General features: G+C 41.4%; 1 protein-coding gene across 2 annotated transcripts in view; it reads right to left on the bottom strand.

Moving 5' to 3' along the window:
• Positions 1-17,437, bottom strand: part of NPR3 (natriuretic peptide receptor 3) — a 47,855-nt gene that overhangs the window by 16,255 nt on the left and 14,163 nt on the right. For both annotated transcript variants that reach the window (XM_061469541.1, XM_061469542.1), the window contains exon 4: positions 2,995-3,130. In XM_061469541.1, the coding sequence (XP_061325525.1) occupies positions 2,995-3,130 (136 nt within the window). The remainder of the gene's footprint in view (positions 1-2,994; positions 3,131-17,437) is intronic.

Below are 17,437 nucleotides of genomic sequence, written 5' to 3'. Positions count from 1 at the left end.
TTGAGAGCTACCCGGAAGGGCTGGTAGACTGCGGGGTTGGAAGAGGCATGGGTCGGTGCTGGTGAGGCTGGGGGGGCAAGTTATGAGTCAGCAGGTGGTGAGGTGTTGTATCCTCTTCCCTTGTTATTTCCTTTATCATTATTATCATTGGTGGTAGCAGTAGTGATTTGTGTTGTACCTTAGTTACTAAACTGTTCTTATCTCAACCCATGGGAGTTGCATTCTTTTCGATTCTCCTCTCCGTCCCTCCAGGAGTAGGGGGAGGGCAAGAAGGGGGGGAGTGAGTGAACGAGCTGTCTGGATGGGTATAAACCACGACAATTATACATCCACATGACACCAACTTCATGACCAGACCAGGCACAAAGCAGTAGAGAATCAAATTCTCAGTGACTGTACATCAGAAGAGAGAGTGGTCAGAAATGCAGTCAAATTATAAATTCCCCTCAACATACCTGATGATAGTAAACACGCAACAGATTAACACACCTCTATTTATCTGCCTCTGTTCCCATTTAGTGATATAAGGAATGTCTAAACTTAAATGTGATCTTCAAAACACACAACGGCCACCAAAAGATTATTGTTGAGCATCTGTTTCATTACAATACAGTTACTAAACAATTCCCAATTTGATTACTGCAGGAAAACAGAATGGTATAAAAACTGCTTGGCTGTGAAAGCACTGGAAGAGGCCACTATAACAAACTGCAACATCCTTGAAATTTGGATTCTGGAACCTTTCTGGTTTAGAAAGCTAAAACTCAGTTTTTGGAAGTAGGTATTAAATTGGCTGGAACTCAGAATTCCTATGCATTTTTTTTAATGGGATAGACTAATTTTTAACTTTTCCTTCCGAAAGAAACCAAAGAGTTTGAAATGTCAACATTTCCTGCAATGTTCTTCCATGAGAAACATACTTAAGAAATTTTGAAACAACCTGAATGAAGAACTGTGTTTGGATGAAGGTGAAAGGATTTTATCCGGATTCTTTTTTTGTTCTGTTAGGTACATACAGAAAATTTTGCTACTTTTTCAGAGGAAATGCCAATAAATAGAAAATATTCTCCACAAAACTTGCCCTGGAGTCATACCAGGGTGTCCCTAGCAGCCCTAACAGTAAGAAATCCTTTGATTACCTCAGCCTTATCCTTTCCTAAACACATGATGCTGTCCATGCAGTTGTGGCTGGCAGACTGCAAACACTGCAGGAAACAGCATCCACATTCTATTAGAGTTGTGATAGGTGACCTATTCAGAACTGGCTGCAAAATGAGGTGCCCTGGCAACCAAATATCTAATTATCACCAGTTAATGTAATTAATGAAACTGGAATTCTCATCATCGAGGCCTGCAAAAGTTTAAGTGAATTATAAAGCTTCAGTCCTGCAGTAGAACCTGGTGGATGTACGCATGGACCATACTCCAAGATGCTGCATCAACTTCAGAGAGGGGCTTACAGGCAGAATAAAGGGACAACATTTTCCTAAAAGGACTGGCTTGCAAGACATTGAGTTAAAAGTCTCTTTCAAAATCAGTTTTATCCTTGTAAATTATGTCCAGCAAAGTACTATCACAGAGAAGAGATGGCATGTGACTTACATGGCATTTTGACCTTTTAAACTGCACCCTCAAGGCTCAACATGACAGCTACATTTTCAGAGTAGGTGTGACAGGTCAGCCAGCAACAACAAACTGGTTTTCACAAGTGGGGAAAGAACATTTTTTCCTCCCTGATTAGATTTACAAGAAAGGTGCGAGAATCAACCATGTAGCCTGCATGGAGCACATGGTACTGTTAAAAGTGTTGCGTGGACACACCTGCTGGTGGCTTCCTAGAGAACAGAAAGTACAGGCTGTGCTGGGGCATCTGTCCATACACAAGATAAGCAAACAGTAAGGCAAATCCTTAGACACCAGACTCCCTCTGCTAAAACAGTGTGTTTTGGGAAACCATGGATGCAAAGAGAGGTACTAGGACATCAAGGACAGTCTGCATCTGGTGGCAGGGCTCCTTATGGGATGGCTGCAACCAGAACAATTTAAAGCAATCTCTTGTGTTGCCTTCAGCTGCCTTGGGGACCCTCCCACCTTGTGTTTAGGATAAAAATTGAGAACAGAAGAGAGGAGCTGCTATACTTCATGCCTTCCTCCACTAGGTCCAGTGTGCCCTTAGAGCAGAGAACCTAATCCCTGAGGTTTTCCTTGCACATTCAAATATATCATTCATTCTTTATCCAGGGGAAATGTCTCCTCTTAGGCATTTCCATATGAAATATTGCCAATCCTACACCAGAACACTGGAGTATTCTAAGAGATAAACAGCAATATTCTAAGATATGACTGATTAATCCAGTAATACTCAGTTTCTTTATGATGGTCCCTACCTCGCAAAAGCACTTCCATCACCTTGCATCAGCAGGGTGACATGTAAGTGCCAGCTGCACTGTGGAACCGCAACCTACAGGATTAGGTACAGAAAGGCAGAGTGCTGTTCAGCTGCTGCCTCTGAGATAATTGGCTCAGCTCCTGAAAGAAGGCTGGGTGGACAGCCTTCAGGGGCCCAAAGAAGTCCCGTCAGGAAACAAAAAAAACTGCTTCCTTCTATCTATTCCTAGGCTTTTAAGATAAAAAAGTCAAATGGAAAAAAATGAGGCAATCTCAGAGCTAATAGATGCATATGAGTAAAGTGAGCAGCTGTAATCTTTTCAAAAACAAAGAAGGAGCCTGAGAAAATTACTGGTATTTCTTTACAACATCAATGAAGGTCATTAAATTGTTAGGAGTTTTTTGAACTGAGTAAGACCTGAAGGGGTGGTGCAGAAGAAAGTCAGACAGGGGAGGTATGTGAGCCGGCCTTGAAGATGTATGTGGTTTCATATGGTTATTTCCCTCTCATTTGAGAATGGAGTAGGCATGGGTCCTTACTCTGCACACAATAAATACCTGATTTTTTTTTGACTCTGAAAGCTGGAATTCTGTATTAACTCTTACCTTCATATGTTCTGTTTCGTGTTTGCTGAACAATTTTTTCACCATCTTTCTTACTGAAACCAAACTTCAGGACTTCCTGTAAAGCTAGAGCATAAAGAAGAATAGCATCATGGAATCCTTCCACAAACATGTTCACCTAAAAAAAAAAAAAAAAAAAGAAGAAAAAAAAAGCAATGGCAATTGACACACACAAAAATTTTCTTCCTATGGAATTTAATAACTAGAGAGAATATTTAAATTAACCATTATGACAGATTCAGATTATTTTCTCAACTGCTAGAACAGAAAGGAATGTGTCTCAAAAGAAAACAAACCCAAAACAAAACACCAAAACCCCCCCAAACCCCCAAAATCCAGGAGGAAAATGGCAAGTTTTGACTCATTTTAAAAAACAGTTAACCACTATCTGTTATTCTGAACATTCACATCACACTTTAATATTGTGTCTGAATAGCTCTGCAGATAGGGGAGAAATCTGCAGATCACAGTTCCCAAGTCCAGACGCACAAATTCTGCAGCTGACCATGTGAGATTCTGTAAGGTGCTGAACACTCTCACCCCACAGCACCGAGCATATCTTCCTCCTGCTGCACAGAAGACGTAGCACCTCTCAGGATTGGGAAGTATGTTCTGCCATGATTTTTTTTGGAGAGTGCAACTGATGGATTTGCTTGTTTAATGATTACCACTTCCATGTCTGGCCATTATTCAGCTGAGCATCTCTCCATGAGCAAATGAGCAATGGAGGAAACTACTTACCCTCTAAAGTAATGCATTCTCTGGAACTGCCCCTGTCCTTTACAGTTTTTTCAATAAGTGACATGAAATGAATGAGATGTTGCTTTATAACCCTAATATAAAAGAAGACTGCTGCCAACCAGGTCTGCTTCCCATGAGTCTGTGCAGGCAACCTACAGCTTTTGGTCTACATCACTGTGAATAACATCAACAGTTAAAAGGAGAGTGCTGCAGAAACACTTCGGGTTTGTTCACAGAAGCCTGGCGTGCTTCAGTGATGAAACAAGATTTATTTTAGGAACTCAGTTCATATGGAGACCCATCAGCACGAGCAGACACAGATGGCTTGAGTAGCACAGCTACTCCTCCTCTGTAAGCAGCAACTCACATCTCAGTAGTGCAATGCACCCTGGCTTGATGCACAGTAATTCAGAATGAATTATCTTTTCAGCTGCAAGAAAGGTGTTTCCATTCACTCAGAGTTGCATAACAGTGGAAAAGCTCCTGACATCCTAGCAAAGACATAATCAACAATTATACATTATGGGGTCTCTTACTGCTGTTTCCAGTGAACGACCCACTTCTACAAATCTTCTGGTTAGCAGAAATATTTACCTTACCTTCCACCTCTGTTTTTAAACAATTTAAAATGTTGGTAAATAAAGTGATACTCTGACAGTCTTGGCTGGACATTAACAATGTTAAAAGATAAAAACATGTAGCCAGTTAAGTAAATAACTGCTCCATAGATAAAAAATATTACATAGTTGATTGGCTGAGCTGAACTAACCAAGCCCCTGGTAATGTAATTACACACAAGACATTCCTTCACTGTAAAACCAGCTGCCAATGTTCAGGAGAATTTCAGAATTATTCACTGATAATACAAAAGTTTACATTGCTCTGGTATTTAAAATTTGACTTTTAGATAACTCCAACCTTTGTTTTATTGAGAAAACACACTACCAGTTTAGGGGAAGAGCCCGCAGTGCTATAGGAGACACAGAACAGCTCAGCTCAGTTTGACAGCAAAACACTAAGAGGCAGCTACGTTGTTTTAACCTAAGGAGAAGGCATGAAAGAGGAGGTGAAAATCAGACTTTCAGTGGAATAACAAGATCTGACGGACAGAGTGCACACTGGGGCAGGCTTTGCCAGTTGGGGGTTTAACTTTTCAGAACTGAAAAAAAAAAACACCAAACCAAGAAAACCACAAAGCTCGACAACTGTTTTATGTGCCAGCACTTGAGTCCAAGTGGCCTGTGGATGATCAAACATGTGCTTTCTTCTGTGACACTCATTCTCACAGGAGTGAAATTAGTCTCTCTAGTTGGTCTACCTCCCTGCTGGCTGATTTACAGCTTGTTCCTGGCACCTATTTCAAGGAAAGCTATTTGTCACTTCCTTTGTCTGCGGCAAAGACCTCTTAGTGTAACACAGCAGCCTTCAAAACCTATTTTGTCAGCTAATTTGCTCCATCTGAAATCTATAGATGCCACCAGCCTGAAAACCCTCCTGTAGACACTGCAGATTTGACAGATAAGTCCCATCAAAACTCACTTGGTGAGTACGAGGTTATAGCCAGAGCCCCTTGCCTTGACTCCTGGCTAAAAGCCCTAATGTTACATATCAAAAATCACATTAGAAAATCATCAGATCAGCTGTGCCACTTCCCAGTTCCTCACACAAACCCCAGCACTTTATCTTACATTGTCAAGGAAGGTGAAACTTCAGGCATTTTGTGCCATTTCAAATCTCCTAAAGGAGTAATATTCACTGTCTGCAGGTGAGACTGCACCTACACTCTCCAGCCAAACTGTATGTAGAGCACACTGGCTGCTTTTAACATTATTCCAGGAACATGCTCAAGCACCAGTTCTTGAAATAGGACACAGGATGCCATGAAGGGCATAATGTTTTCCTGCATCTCACCTTGCCTGATCATTTAGAAGTTGCCACGATCCTACACAGAGAACTGGTTGCATGCTGTGTAGGACTGCTCTAACCTATAAAAGGAGAAAACATTGAAGATGGGAGGAATATTACAGTGCAAAGTAACAGCTGCAGATAATTCTGAAGGGATTGCTCTGTCTTTGTACCATTTTCCACCTGTCCAGGGCTTGCTTACATTCACTCTGCAGCCTGTGACTGTCTACAACAGATCCTCTGGGTAAAAAAGAGCGCAAAATTTGCTCCAACTGATACCGCTCCTGACTTAGCAGAAGTTTCCCAAGCCATACAATCACAGGACTTCCTTTCTGGAGAACATTAGCTCTGTTAATACCTCATATACCTCATTGATATGAAGGATTTCCTTTCTTTTTTTTTTCTTTTTTTTTTTTTTAATTATTTTAACATAGCTTCTGTTCTCCATTCAGTCCTATAAGAAATGCTAAACAGGCTAAGACCCAAAACAACAATGTTCATACTTTCTGCCTTGTGTATCTTTGAATTTTAGAGTATCTCATGGTAAGAATAAATAATACTTACAAAAGAAAACAAACATCCTTCCTTTGCTGTGAAGAGTGGGGTTGATTGAAGAATAGGGTTGTAAATAAGTAACCTCAAGAATATTAGGCTTTGTTAGCAACTATAGAGAAAACAAAATTACTAAAATAAGCTTTGCCAGAACCACTGATGGTTACATATCAGTGGTTACTGATATGACAATAATCCTAAAACAAAGTGATGGAAAGCCCACTACCACATTTTTGTATGCATACAGGAGGCATTGTCTAAGAAGTATTATGTAATGTATGTAATCTAATGAATATGTATGTTTAAGGACAATATAATCACAGCCTGGTTGATGCCTGGGAGAGACAAGTTTGGAGGAGCTATCGCCCATGTCTCCCGGAGCTGCAATAAAGAATACCTTGTCAACTTAAAACTTCGTTGGTGAGTTCCTGGAGTTTTCTCTGAATCAGCTGCAAGAAAAGGGTTAAAAATGGCTAGAAGAAGTAAAATGTTCCATGAATGCTTCAAACAGGGATGAGAGTAAATGTGAAGGTGTCTTCATAGTTTGCTTGAAGGTCTCCATAGTAATTAATGATGTGTGATTCAACATCAGAGAGCCCTCAGGACAAAACTAAACAGATTATAAAAGCTATTAAAGATCTACTAATCTTGTACATAACTAACAGTTCTTTTAGTTAAGCTCTAATAAAAAGCAGAAATTTTTATTATAGTAGTTTCCATTTTGATTTATTCTGTTTTTTTAATTACTAGTGTGAGCTTAGCTCCAAATGCTGTGATCACAAGTTGCATGTCACTTCTACTAAGATGTTTCTGTCCCTGACCTGAGCTGCACAGCAGAGCCACCCCTCAATGTCCATCATCAGCAATACAAGTAGAGCTGCCATGTTTGCTGAACATCCTTGGAGACTGCAAATAAAAGTATGTGGAAACCCTCCCTGCTGAGGTATCTTCCATATTACTTTCACATCCAATTCAAGATACCACGTAACTAAATGCAGGTAAGCTAATTGCATAGTAGGAAGAGATGAGCACATATTTGTGCCTTTTATTTTCCTACTTTTCTACTCTAATTAGCCATTTTTCATCAGAAAAAAAAAACTCTCCATGGCAATCACATGAATAAACTTTACACAGTTCAAAGTTACAGTTCCCCAGGCAGCTATAGTATGACCACACTATTCATATATACAAAGGTGTTAACAGCATACGCAGCAATACAGAATACTACCAACATGGAAGACAGCCAAGCTACAGCTATTCGGGACCCATAATTTTCCATATCCAGCCCACTGACTGTTAAGTAAGCTTATTCTCTTCTGTCTGGAACTGCCCAGCTCTAAATCACAGCAAGTACAGCGATTCATACCACTTCTGTGCTAGGTGGGGAAGACTATCATCACTTTTTTTTGTACTGCAAAAGCACACAGCAAACACTCCCCAACTCAGTCTCTGCATACACTTCCCGTTACATCTGCAGTGATTTTCAAGTTGTCAAACTATAGTCCCAACCAAAGTTAGTTAGGATCCTGGGACACTGTATGCACTTCTTTCAAAAATCTTACCAATTCACATACTTGATATGATGCTCAAGGTAACGTATTTTTGTTTTCTGTTACTTTTAGTTTGCATAAACTCGGTGAGAAACTCCAGGTGGAAGCAAGATTGAGAAAGTGAAGCCAAGAGGAGAATATCCTTACATCTGGGTGTTACCTGTGAATAAGTGAAGTGCATTTCAAACCAGTAATGCGTGTCCAGATTCAGCTTTTGCAATTATTTTTTAGACCTGTTGCCATAACACTACCACATATCACCCTGTGTGTTACCATTCAGGACATAACAGGATTGTTACAGCTCTCATTAATTCACTGTCCAGCTCCTCAGATCCTCACGTGATTTTCTTATGCCACTATGCAACAGAAATTCATATTGCTCCTAAACCTCACTTATGGGTAACAGCCACACCTTGGCATTGGGATTGAGATTTCCAGGACTCCCAAGTATAACAAAAGCAAAGCCACAGGATTCACCCACAGCCAGATGTCATTAACAGTGTATCTTGGGGTGCCCATAGACATGGATATATAATCCAACCTGTTTCCACAGAGATCACATCACTGTGAAACCAGCCCAGCAACTGGAAAGACAGATAAAACTGTAAAACAGTTAATCAAAGCTGTATGTTTAGATGCCTAATACTAAAAATACAGCCTGTTCACTTCCCTGACCAGACTGCTTCCCTGATGGAGCTGGACCTCAGTGGTTCAAAGAAACAGGAAGGGAAGGAGAAAAATAATAGAAACACATGCGTTCTACAGAGAAAGCCATTTCCTCAATATTTAATTCACAACTGAAAAAGAACATATGGCACTATGCCAAATTCTGGGTAATGCAGCTGAAGCCAAGAACAGCCTCTCACTGTATTCACCGATATCAACTCTCTATAAATACACAAATACATAAGCTGGCACCTGCTCAAGAACATGAGGCCAGAGCTGAGGACTTGGTTTTCTAAACAACAGATAACCATCCCAAATCTCATTCACTATTTGGGGCTGGTTTTCTCTCCCTAGAAAAAAAGGATGAGCATCCCCCACTGTAAAGAGATATCATATAACAAGCAAACATTATACATATTTAAGAGAGATTAATTCAAATACTATTGCATCAATTTAATCTTTTACAGGGAGATGGTGTATATGTGGAAACGTATAGGAGACTTTTCTTATAGGGGAGCACATGACTTTCTTATTTGAATTCTGCAAACCAAGATTTATAGTCTACTTTAAAATTAAAGCTTACAAATTCAGCACTGCAGTCAAACAAGGCATCACTTCCTTTCAACTTTAAGGAGGCTTTTTCCAGCAAGGCTGCCTGCTTGTGTGTATTTGCTCACTAGTATTCATCAGTACAGCCGTAATGCTGAGCACAGACATGAGCCTCCACCTAAGTACTCTCTACACCAGGCAATGTGGCCCCAGCATGAGGACTTTGCAACTGAAGTGCAAGTTAAGAGAGAAGGTGTAGGCAGAAAAAAATAGGGCAATTAATTACATCTGGAGAGCAAGCAGCAGTCACAGCCCATCAGCTGCCCACCTCCATCCTCATATGAGAGACAAGATGTACAGAAAGATTCCTGCTATCCCTTTGGACACAACGACACTCTGCCACAGCTAAGCCCTTTTTCTTCAGGTTAAGACTATGCTTTTGCCTGCCTGGACTGTTCAGACATCCATCTGACCAGCTGGTACATGATGTGCACCCTGGGCATGCCAAACCCTTGCTCCACCTAGACAAGAGCATCCTTACTTCAAAGGGACTGAAATTCCTCTAGTGACAAACTCCTATCCACTTTAAAGCCAGGTGTGGACCAGAAGCCAACCACAAAATGGTCTGCTGAAACAAATTAACAAAAAGAAAACAACTGATATCTGGGATTTCCTTTAAAAAGGCTGCCAATTTCAGGGAGTTAAGGCATTTTGTCAATGAAGGTTACTTTATTGTCCAGGAAAGAAAGCTAACCGCAAAGCCAGCCTTTGCTCTTGCACCTCATCCTCCTTCATGCTCTCTTCCTTGTTTTTCTTAATATCCTATTTTTGAAAAACTGTTAGATTTACTCACTGTCATTCTGCTGGGGCAGACACAAGTTGCTCTTTCGTCTTAAAGATGAATTGAAGCAGAAACCTATTCAAGTCAAGGGAGATGGGCTGTGAAATGACAGCTAAAACTTGACAGGGCACAGCGACAACTGAGATGCAAGGGCAGGGAGGCACTCTTCCGTCTCACTGCCTTCAAGAGCTGCTCATTTTGTGTTTGTTTATTGCTTGCAACACTCTCCTGTGATTATCTAGAAATCAGCTTCAAACTCCTCATGCCCGCTGCCAGCACGCAGGCAGAAAACTTCCAAGATACAGCCAAAACTTGCTCCTTCCATTACACACAGAACATGGGAATCGCCACCTCAGCAGATTTAGAGCCTTACCCACAGTCAGCTCACATCAAGGGGCTTTTACTGTCGCTGGTTTGCCAAGCTTTGGACCAAACCCATGACCTGACATTACCAGGTCCTAGCATGCTCCCCAGACTTCAGAGTGTGGCCAAAGCAGGAGGGGGATGAGCTGAAAATTGCCCTGCTCTAGGAAAGGGGAGCACCTCTGGGACCAGACTTTCCCCCTGCAAACATATGTGGAATTTATTCCTGGCTCTGTTCAACATGCTCATTGATTCCCTTCTGCAAGTTGGTACCAGCCATTTTACCCCTCTGTGGTTTTGGTTCCTGTATTAGCTTTTAACACTGTTCTCAAAGAATGCAATCAATGTAGCTAAGGAGCAACACTGTTTTGAATCAGAAGTGAACTACTACAGAATAATAATAATTTACGGGAATTTTTCCTTCATGTATATTTTACACACATACTATTTGCCTGTAACTTATCTCTAAAGGGCTTCAGGCCACCTATCAAGGAAAAAGAATCAGAGAATGTATTAATATGCTCCTGCAGTCAAAGCAAAATCCCAATGTTCATTATACATCTCTAATTTGAGATAAGTGACTAATGCAAAGGATCACTAGCACACAGCACTATATTATTATTGCTTGTATACTGAATGGATCTTAACTATTAAAGGTATAGCTGCCATTAAAACTGAACTGCCTTTTTAGGATTTCCCACCTTCTAACAAACTATGTGGCCATTCATGTGATGAGTTACAAAACCATGTTCAGAAACCATACTTCTAGTATGGTGAAACACAAGAGATACTAAAGAAGTTCCTCTTTTCACCTGAACACACAGAAATGAAAGCATATTACTAAAGACCCCATTGGTACTCTTGTACTAACCTGTTACACAGTTGTACTGAATGCTTACATTTTAAGTTAGGGTCATGCAACTGTTTCAACAGTTTAATTGCATATATATACCTAGTAACAAAAAAAGCCCAAACCCAGCGTTTTTGTTAGATATTAAGTTTCAAATGTCACCCCGCAAGTTTGCAAGTTCGTTTTTCAAGCAGGAACATATTTCAGTTTTCAGGATGACAAGAGTCACTCATCTGAAAAAATCCATTCCACCTGCTAAAATAAGTCAACTGGTTTAAATAAATGCAGAGCTAGAACAAACAGGAAGGACATATTTTGTTAAATGTTTGTCCTTGTACGATGTGCAATTGTTTTGGATTCTGGATTTTTAACATTATCACCAAACCACAAAAATCACAGAAAAAAAATTCTCTATTAAAACCTGCTCTCACGCAAAACTCAAGAGAAAAAAAAATTGCTTTAGTACTGTAGAGAAAACTCATCTGTTCAAACCGAATTTACTTGTGCTACACTAGCTGGTGAGTAAACAGTATGGGGGCGGGCTGATGAAATCTTTGGTGGGGTAAAAAGGATCCATCTGACAAAAGGACCATCTGATTTCTGCTTTGCAGCAGGCTTGCAAAGGCAACCCAGCAGAGCTTTTGCTTTACATACAGTCTTAACAGCTGGATAAAAACGAATGACTTAGGCACAGCCAAAAGTAGTGCTTAGCTCAAAAGTGTGCTCAGAGCTGGGATTAGTCACCCAAACTTCTTATTCAGTACCAGGCAAAAATTAGGCACACAAACCCATTCATAAGCACCAGCAGCCAGCCTCACCCTTGCCAGCTAAGCAGGTGAAGAATGAGGGATGGATGTGACCCCCTTACTCTCGTGCAGGCAGCTAACCAACTCCCAGCTGCATGGAGGTACAGTCAAGTCTTTACAAAACCCCACAGTGAGCCACTCCTTTCAAATCCCCTGTCCCTTTCATCTAAAAGCCCTGGGGCTACAACTGCTGTGCCAGCATGAGAGAAATTCAGGATAAAATCCCCAGTTTCAGTGAATCTGGACTCCACCCTTCCCTAAACTTTCTGCAGGGCATCCTGGGGAGCTGAAACTCAGGTGCTATGGGAGGAGGATGACCTGCCATTACTTGGGGTACCTCTGGGCTGGGAGTAAATAATTCGCCCAGCTGAGGCTGAGGTTGCCATGACAAATTATGTTTTTATTAAATACCAGGGTAAACAGGAATACAAACTTGTAAGCCTTAATGGCACGGAACTAGTGCAAACCTTCAGGCTGCTATTAATCATGCTTCCATTGCAAATAATTTAAAAAATAATTACTTGGTTTTGTTCTTTGCTTTCTGGATACTGGATTAAGGTGTTAAACTGGCTGATTAATCATTCCTTCCCTGGTATACCTGGAAGGATCCCACTAGCATGGAAAGGAGAGATGCAGCAGCTGTATCTGAAGATATTTATGTGTACCTGTCAGCAGGCAGTAAACGTCCCAGCCACACATCCAGAATGTGTCTGCCCACCCTCCAGCACCAGCACGGTAATTAACAGCTCAAAATATGAGAAATTACAACCCCTCCAAAAGGCTAAAACCTCACTCTTACAGCTTCTTGCTTCCTTGCTGTCTGATCCCCAAGATTCTGCCTGATTTTGCTTTCTAAGTGTTTAGTAATCTGCAGCCTGGTAGGCTAACTGAATGCATTGTACAAACACGTGTCCCATCAAATGTAAATGCCCTCTTGCCTACTGAATGTTGCCTTGTTCTCAGCAGCTCCCAAAGGGCACCCAGAGCTCCTCACCTACCCTCCTCTCATTGTCCAGCTCACAGTTCTCATGCCCCTCTTACTCATTTGCTCTGGGACATAGACAGTCTTTGTTTTTTCAATCTGCCATGATATATTGGTTCTTCTCAGAACAGATTAGACCTTTTGATTTTGTCTCAGGCTGCTCCTCCTAATGAAAATATCTACTAAAGAGAAGGAAAGTTGGGAGTATCCTCCTGTGGGCTCCTATGGCTCCCAGTGTGCACAAGAACGCCGCTACCTTTATCCACACAGCCCATCCTCGTGGACTGACCACATTAACCCCTCTGCATTAGAGGAATTGCTAAATATCCGCTGAAATAAAGATCAGGGCTGGAAGCATGGTACACTCCAGGTGGAGCACACCCAAGCCCTACTGCCTGCCTTTGCTCTGCACTCATACACCTGGGTGACTTGACTCACCTACTATGCCAGTGTGCCCTCCTGTTAGAAGATTTGTCCTTCTGGAGAGCGAGTCTTTCTCAAGAGCTACATTCATCTCCCAGCACTCAGCCATAAGAAAGTAACGTGCTAATGAAGAAAGAGATAACAGACTTCATAGAATCACAGAATGTTTGGGGTTTGAATGGACCTTAAAGATCATCTAGTTCTAAGCCCCTGTCACGGGCAGGGACACCTTCCACTAGAACAGGTTGCTCAAGACCCCATCCAAGCTGGCCTTGAAGACTGCCAGGGATGGGGCAGACCCAACTTCCTGGGGCAAACTCTTCCATTCTCATCACCCTCATAGTGAAGAATTTCTTCCTAATATATAATCTAAATCTACTCTCTTTCAGTTTAAAGCCATCCTCCCTTATCACATCCTACATGCCTTTGTAGAAAGCCCCTCTCCAGATGCCTTCTAGGCCCCTATAGTCACTGGAAGGCTGCTACAAGTCTCCCCAGAGCCCTTTCTTCTCCATGCTGTACAAGACCAACTTTCTCATCCTGCCTTCATATGAGCGGTGCTCCAGCCATCTGATCACTTAAGGGCTTACTGATTGCCACCTATACTGTTCTTTTACTAAGACTTGTCACCCTAATGTCATAAAGATAGACCTTGCCCTGCTATAATTCAGGATCACCTTCACCATCTGAATAGCTCAAATGGGCACAGGAAAGCTTTCCTCAACCACCTCAGTGCAGGACAGCCATCTATGGAGGCAACATCTCTTCTGCCCTGGAGCTCTCAAACAAGGAATAAGCATTTCTGGCTTGAAGAACTGTCCTCCCTTTATGCCCCTAAAGAAAACAAAACATGTCTCCTTCCACCAACCCCTGTCACCCTCCAATTAAACTGTTTGGGTCAGCCAGATTTCAAACACTGAACTCTTAACCCAGTCTATGTTATCACAGCATAAGGCTACCAGCACAGGTGAACCCTCCGCAGCACCCACAGTACTGAGGCTGGAGCTTCCAACCAGACCATCCAGCAAGAACACCACTCCCATGAGAAAACAGATTCCAGCTGCCTGCCCAGGATGGTGCTGCTGGATGCAATAGCATCCTGACATGGGACAGGTTTGGCTCAGCCAAACCTCCCACTTCATGCCTTGTTGAGCTGAGAGGTTTTTTTCAGCTAAAAAGGAAATGTTCAACCGGGTGTTATTTTCATAAGCCACTCAGGGAACAAGGCTTGTAGGAGAAGGTATTAGTTACAAGTAAGCCAGCTTTCATTTCATAAACACCTTTCATTTGTCAAGTGTCATTTTGAGCAAAATAAGATCTATAGTGTCCTCTTGCCTTCACTCAAACACCTCTGAGCCAAACCCGAGGGCCATGTGACACCAGTATCAAAAAATTCTCTGAATTTACATAAAAACAATACCTTAATGGCATAAATTACCTTTTGGATCATTAGCAATGCAAATGGCATGGAGAGGCATTAAGACCAAAACCAGGTTATAAACTTTGCTGAAAGGCGTATTTTTCACACTTTTTTAGTGGAAAATAAGGTGTATTTCTAGTAAGTACTTCAAAGGGAGAGTGCTTTGCCCATAAATGTCTCAGTGCCTGTTTAGTAAAGTGGAATGTGAATATCTGTGAAACCCAAGTGAAAACATGGGGCTATAGAAAATATACAACATATATGTGAACATCAATTCTAAACTTTTACATTCCCAAAGAGTTCAGATGTTACTATTTTCAGACACACCTACAGTTTTATGCTATCTAATGGTATCTAATTTTGAAGCTGCCATGGTTTAAGGCAGCTTCAAAATTATGCTTAGAAAAGCTAGAATAACTAAACAGAAAACCTCTGGAAGACAGAAGGATAATCTATTTCTTTTACTGTCTTTTATGACATCTGTTAATGGCAAATAGCATACTGTTACACTCCAGTTTTGCCTAAGACCCCAGTGTGGAAGACACTTGTCTTTCATATCACGGAGAAAGCATTAACTTCAGCAAAAAAAGAAGTGTCTGCTGTATTCACCAAATTTAGCAGTCCAGAGTTCAACAGTGCTCTCACAGAAACTGAGGAACTCTCATTAATTCCAAGGGGTGAAGGTCACGAAAATCCTAAATATGTTTTACTAATAGAATTCATCTTGTTAATAAGCTGGCATGTGAACCCGTTTTTTCCGGCTGCTGAAAGGAGCTTGTGGTTTGCTTTTATTCTTCTGAACACAATTAGCAAAGCACTCCAGCGGCTGAATAGACCTATTCAGTTGAACAAATTATTCCCAGGCAGGGCTTTTTTTGTAGAAGGTTTTCTTTCTTTTTTTTTTTGAATCTCCCAAAAACTCCCATCCTGGTGCAGTCAGAAGAGACACAAAAGCCTGCCTGTCATTAGTCTTGCCTGCCTGTGCCTGAAGAAAGACAAGTGGGACCTTACACTGCTGAATACATCACATTTTCAGCATCTCTCACAGTGACATGACTGAATTGCTCACTTCTCCCAACCCTTATCTTAGTTGGTGTACAATCCTAATTAAAAGGCTGACGTAAGGCATACACACAAGGAAGAGTCTGGCACGGATGTTATGGATGAGATGATAAACTTTATAAGCATAGCTACCTCCCACATAGCTTTTGTAGTTAACTGTTGGAGTTTGAACAGTTGTTCTTATGGGCACCATATCTCATTTCAAAGGGCTAAAAATGCTCAATAAAACAGACTTGCCCTTTCTAATAGGTAGTAGCATTTCACTGATGTAGTTAATCTGTGTAGCTCATTCTTTCACTGAGATAACTTTGCAGGCAAATTGGGCTCAAGTTCTCTTCTCTTGCTGCTCATTTTCAGTGTGAAGAGGGCTGTGGGTAGGGTAAAAATCCACACATACATCTCGTGAACAATGCTGTCATGTAATTAACACAGCAGAACTTTTGTTTAATTAGTTACATTTTCAGCCTTTAAATGAGAAAAAAAAAAAACAAGCCATGGGTGGTCTGTAACCTCAGAAGAGCAAATACAGCATGCTGTAAAATCATCCCAGCTCAGAATACTAGGTTGGACATAAAAAAAGCATTTATTGAATCCTAAGCCTGAGTCAGGAACAGAAGGTGCATTAAGAGCTTCCCAACTGCAGCTTACCACCAATTCATTAAGTGTTCGGCATTATTTAATAAAAATGGCTTATGCATCTACTTTAACTGAAACACTATTTATTCATAAACATTTTTAACCAGAGTATCTGTTGGGACTTATTCACACACCAGTTCAGGGACAGTTTCAAGTTCTTCCTTCAAGTAAACGCATTCAATTCTCATTGCTGTCTGCCTCACTTAGGCTGCAAGTCTGCAAGCAGAGCTAGGCCTATATTTTGCAATTAAACGAAGGGTCTCAAATAGTTTACAGAGACCAGGACACGTTGCTATTAATGTCTTGGTAAAGTATTAACATTACAGAAGTGAGAAAACTCCTATAATTTGTGTAATAGCATTAAAATGATTCTGCTGTCCTTATGCCTGAATCCCAAATTTGAAAATAAATCCTCTTTTTTTGGCTATTTTATCATAGAATCACAGAATGGTTTGTGTTGGAAGGTACCTTAAAGCTCATCAAGCTCCAATTTCCTGCCTTGGGCAGGGATATCGTCCCCTAGACCAGATTGCTCAAAGCCCCATCCAACCTGTCCTTGAACACTGTCAGGGATGGGGCAGCCACAACTTCTCTGGGCACACTGTGCCAGCGCCTCACCACCCTCACAGGGAAGAACTTCTGCCTAAGAGCTCACCTCAGTCTCCTCTCTGTCAGTTTAAACCCATTTCTCCTTGTCCTGTCACTACATGGCCTTGCAAAAAGCCCCTCTCCATCTTTCCTGTAGCCCCCTTCAGGTACTGAAGGTCTCTTGGGAGTCTTCCCCAGCTCTCAGCCTGTTCCTACACCAGAAAAGTCTGCTTCATCAGAGAAGTTTGTCTCCAGGTAGGCACTTAATAAAATGGTCAGACCTTCTACGGAGCTAGAGTTGTCTCTTGAACAAAAATCATGACACTACTGAGTGCTGAAACAAGGGCTGAGCAGATCTGAGGCTTCAGCCCACAGTTTTTCCAGTTGCATTAACAGGACAGTAACCGCTTTCAGACTCTGAAAGTGGTGACCAAGCAAAGTAGCAATATTTGCTAATGGACTCAGGCAGCTGTTGCAATGGGATGTTGCAA

Source organism: Pezoporus flaviventris, unplaced genomic scaffold, assembly GCF_033815535.1.
Source record: "Pezoporus flaviventris isolate CSIRO_AGI_PZ_B2104156 unplaced genomic scaffold, CSIRO_AGI_Pfla_v1 ptg000057l, whole genome shotgun sequence".
Taxonomy (NCBI): Eukaryota; Metazoa; Chordata; class Aves; order Psittaciformes; family Psittacidae; genus Pezoporus; species Pezoporus flaviventris.
Note: the sequence above shows the minus strand (reverse complement) of the source record. Positions and strands in the feature narration are given on the sequence as shown.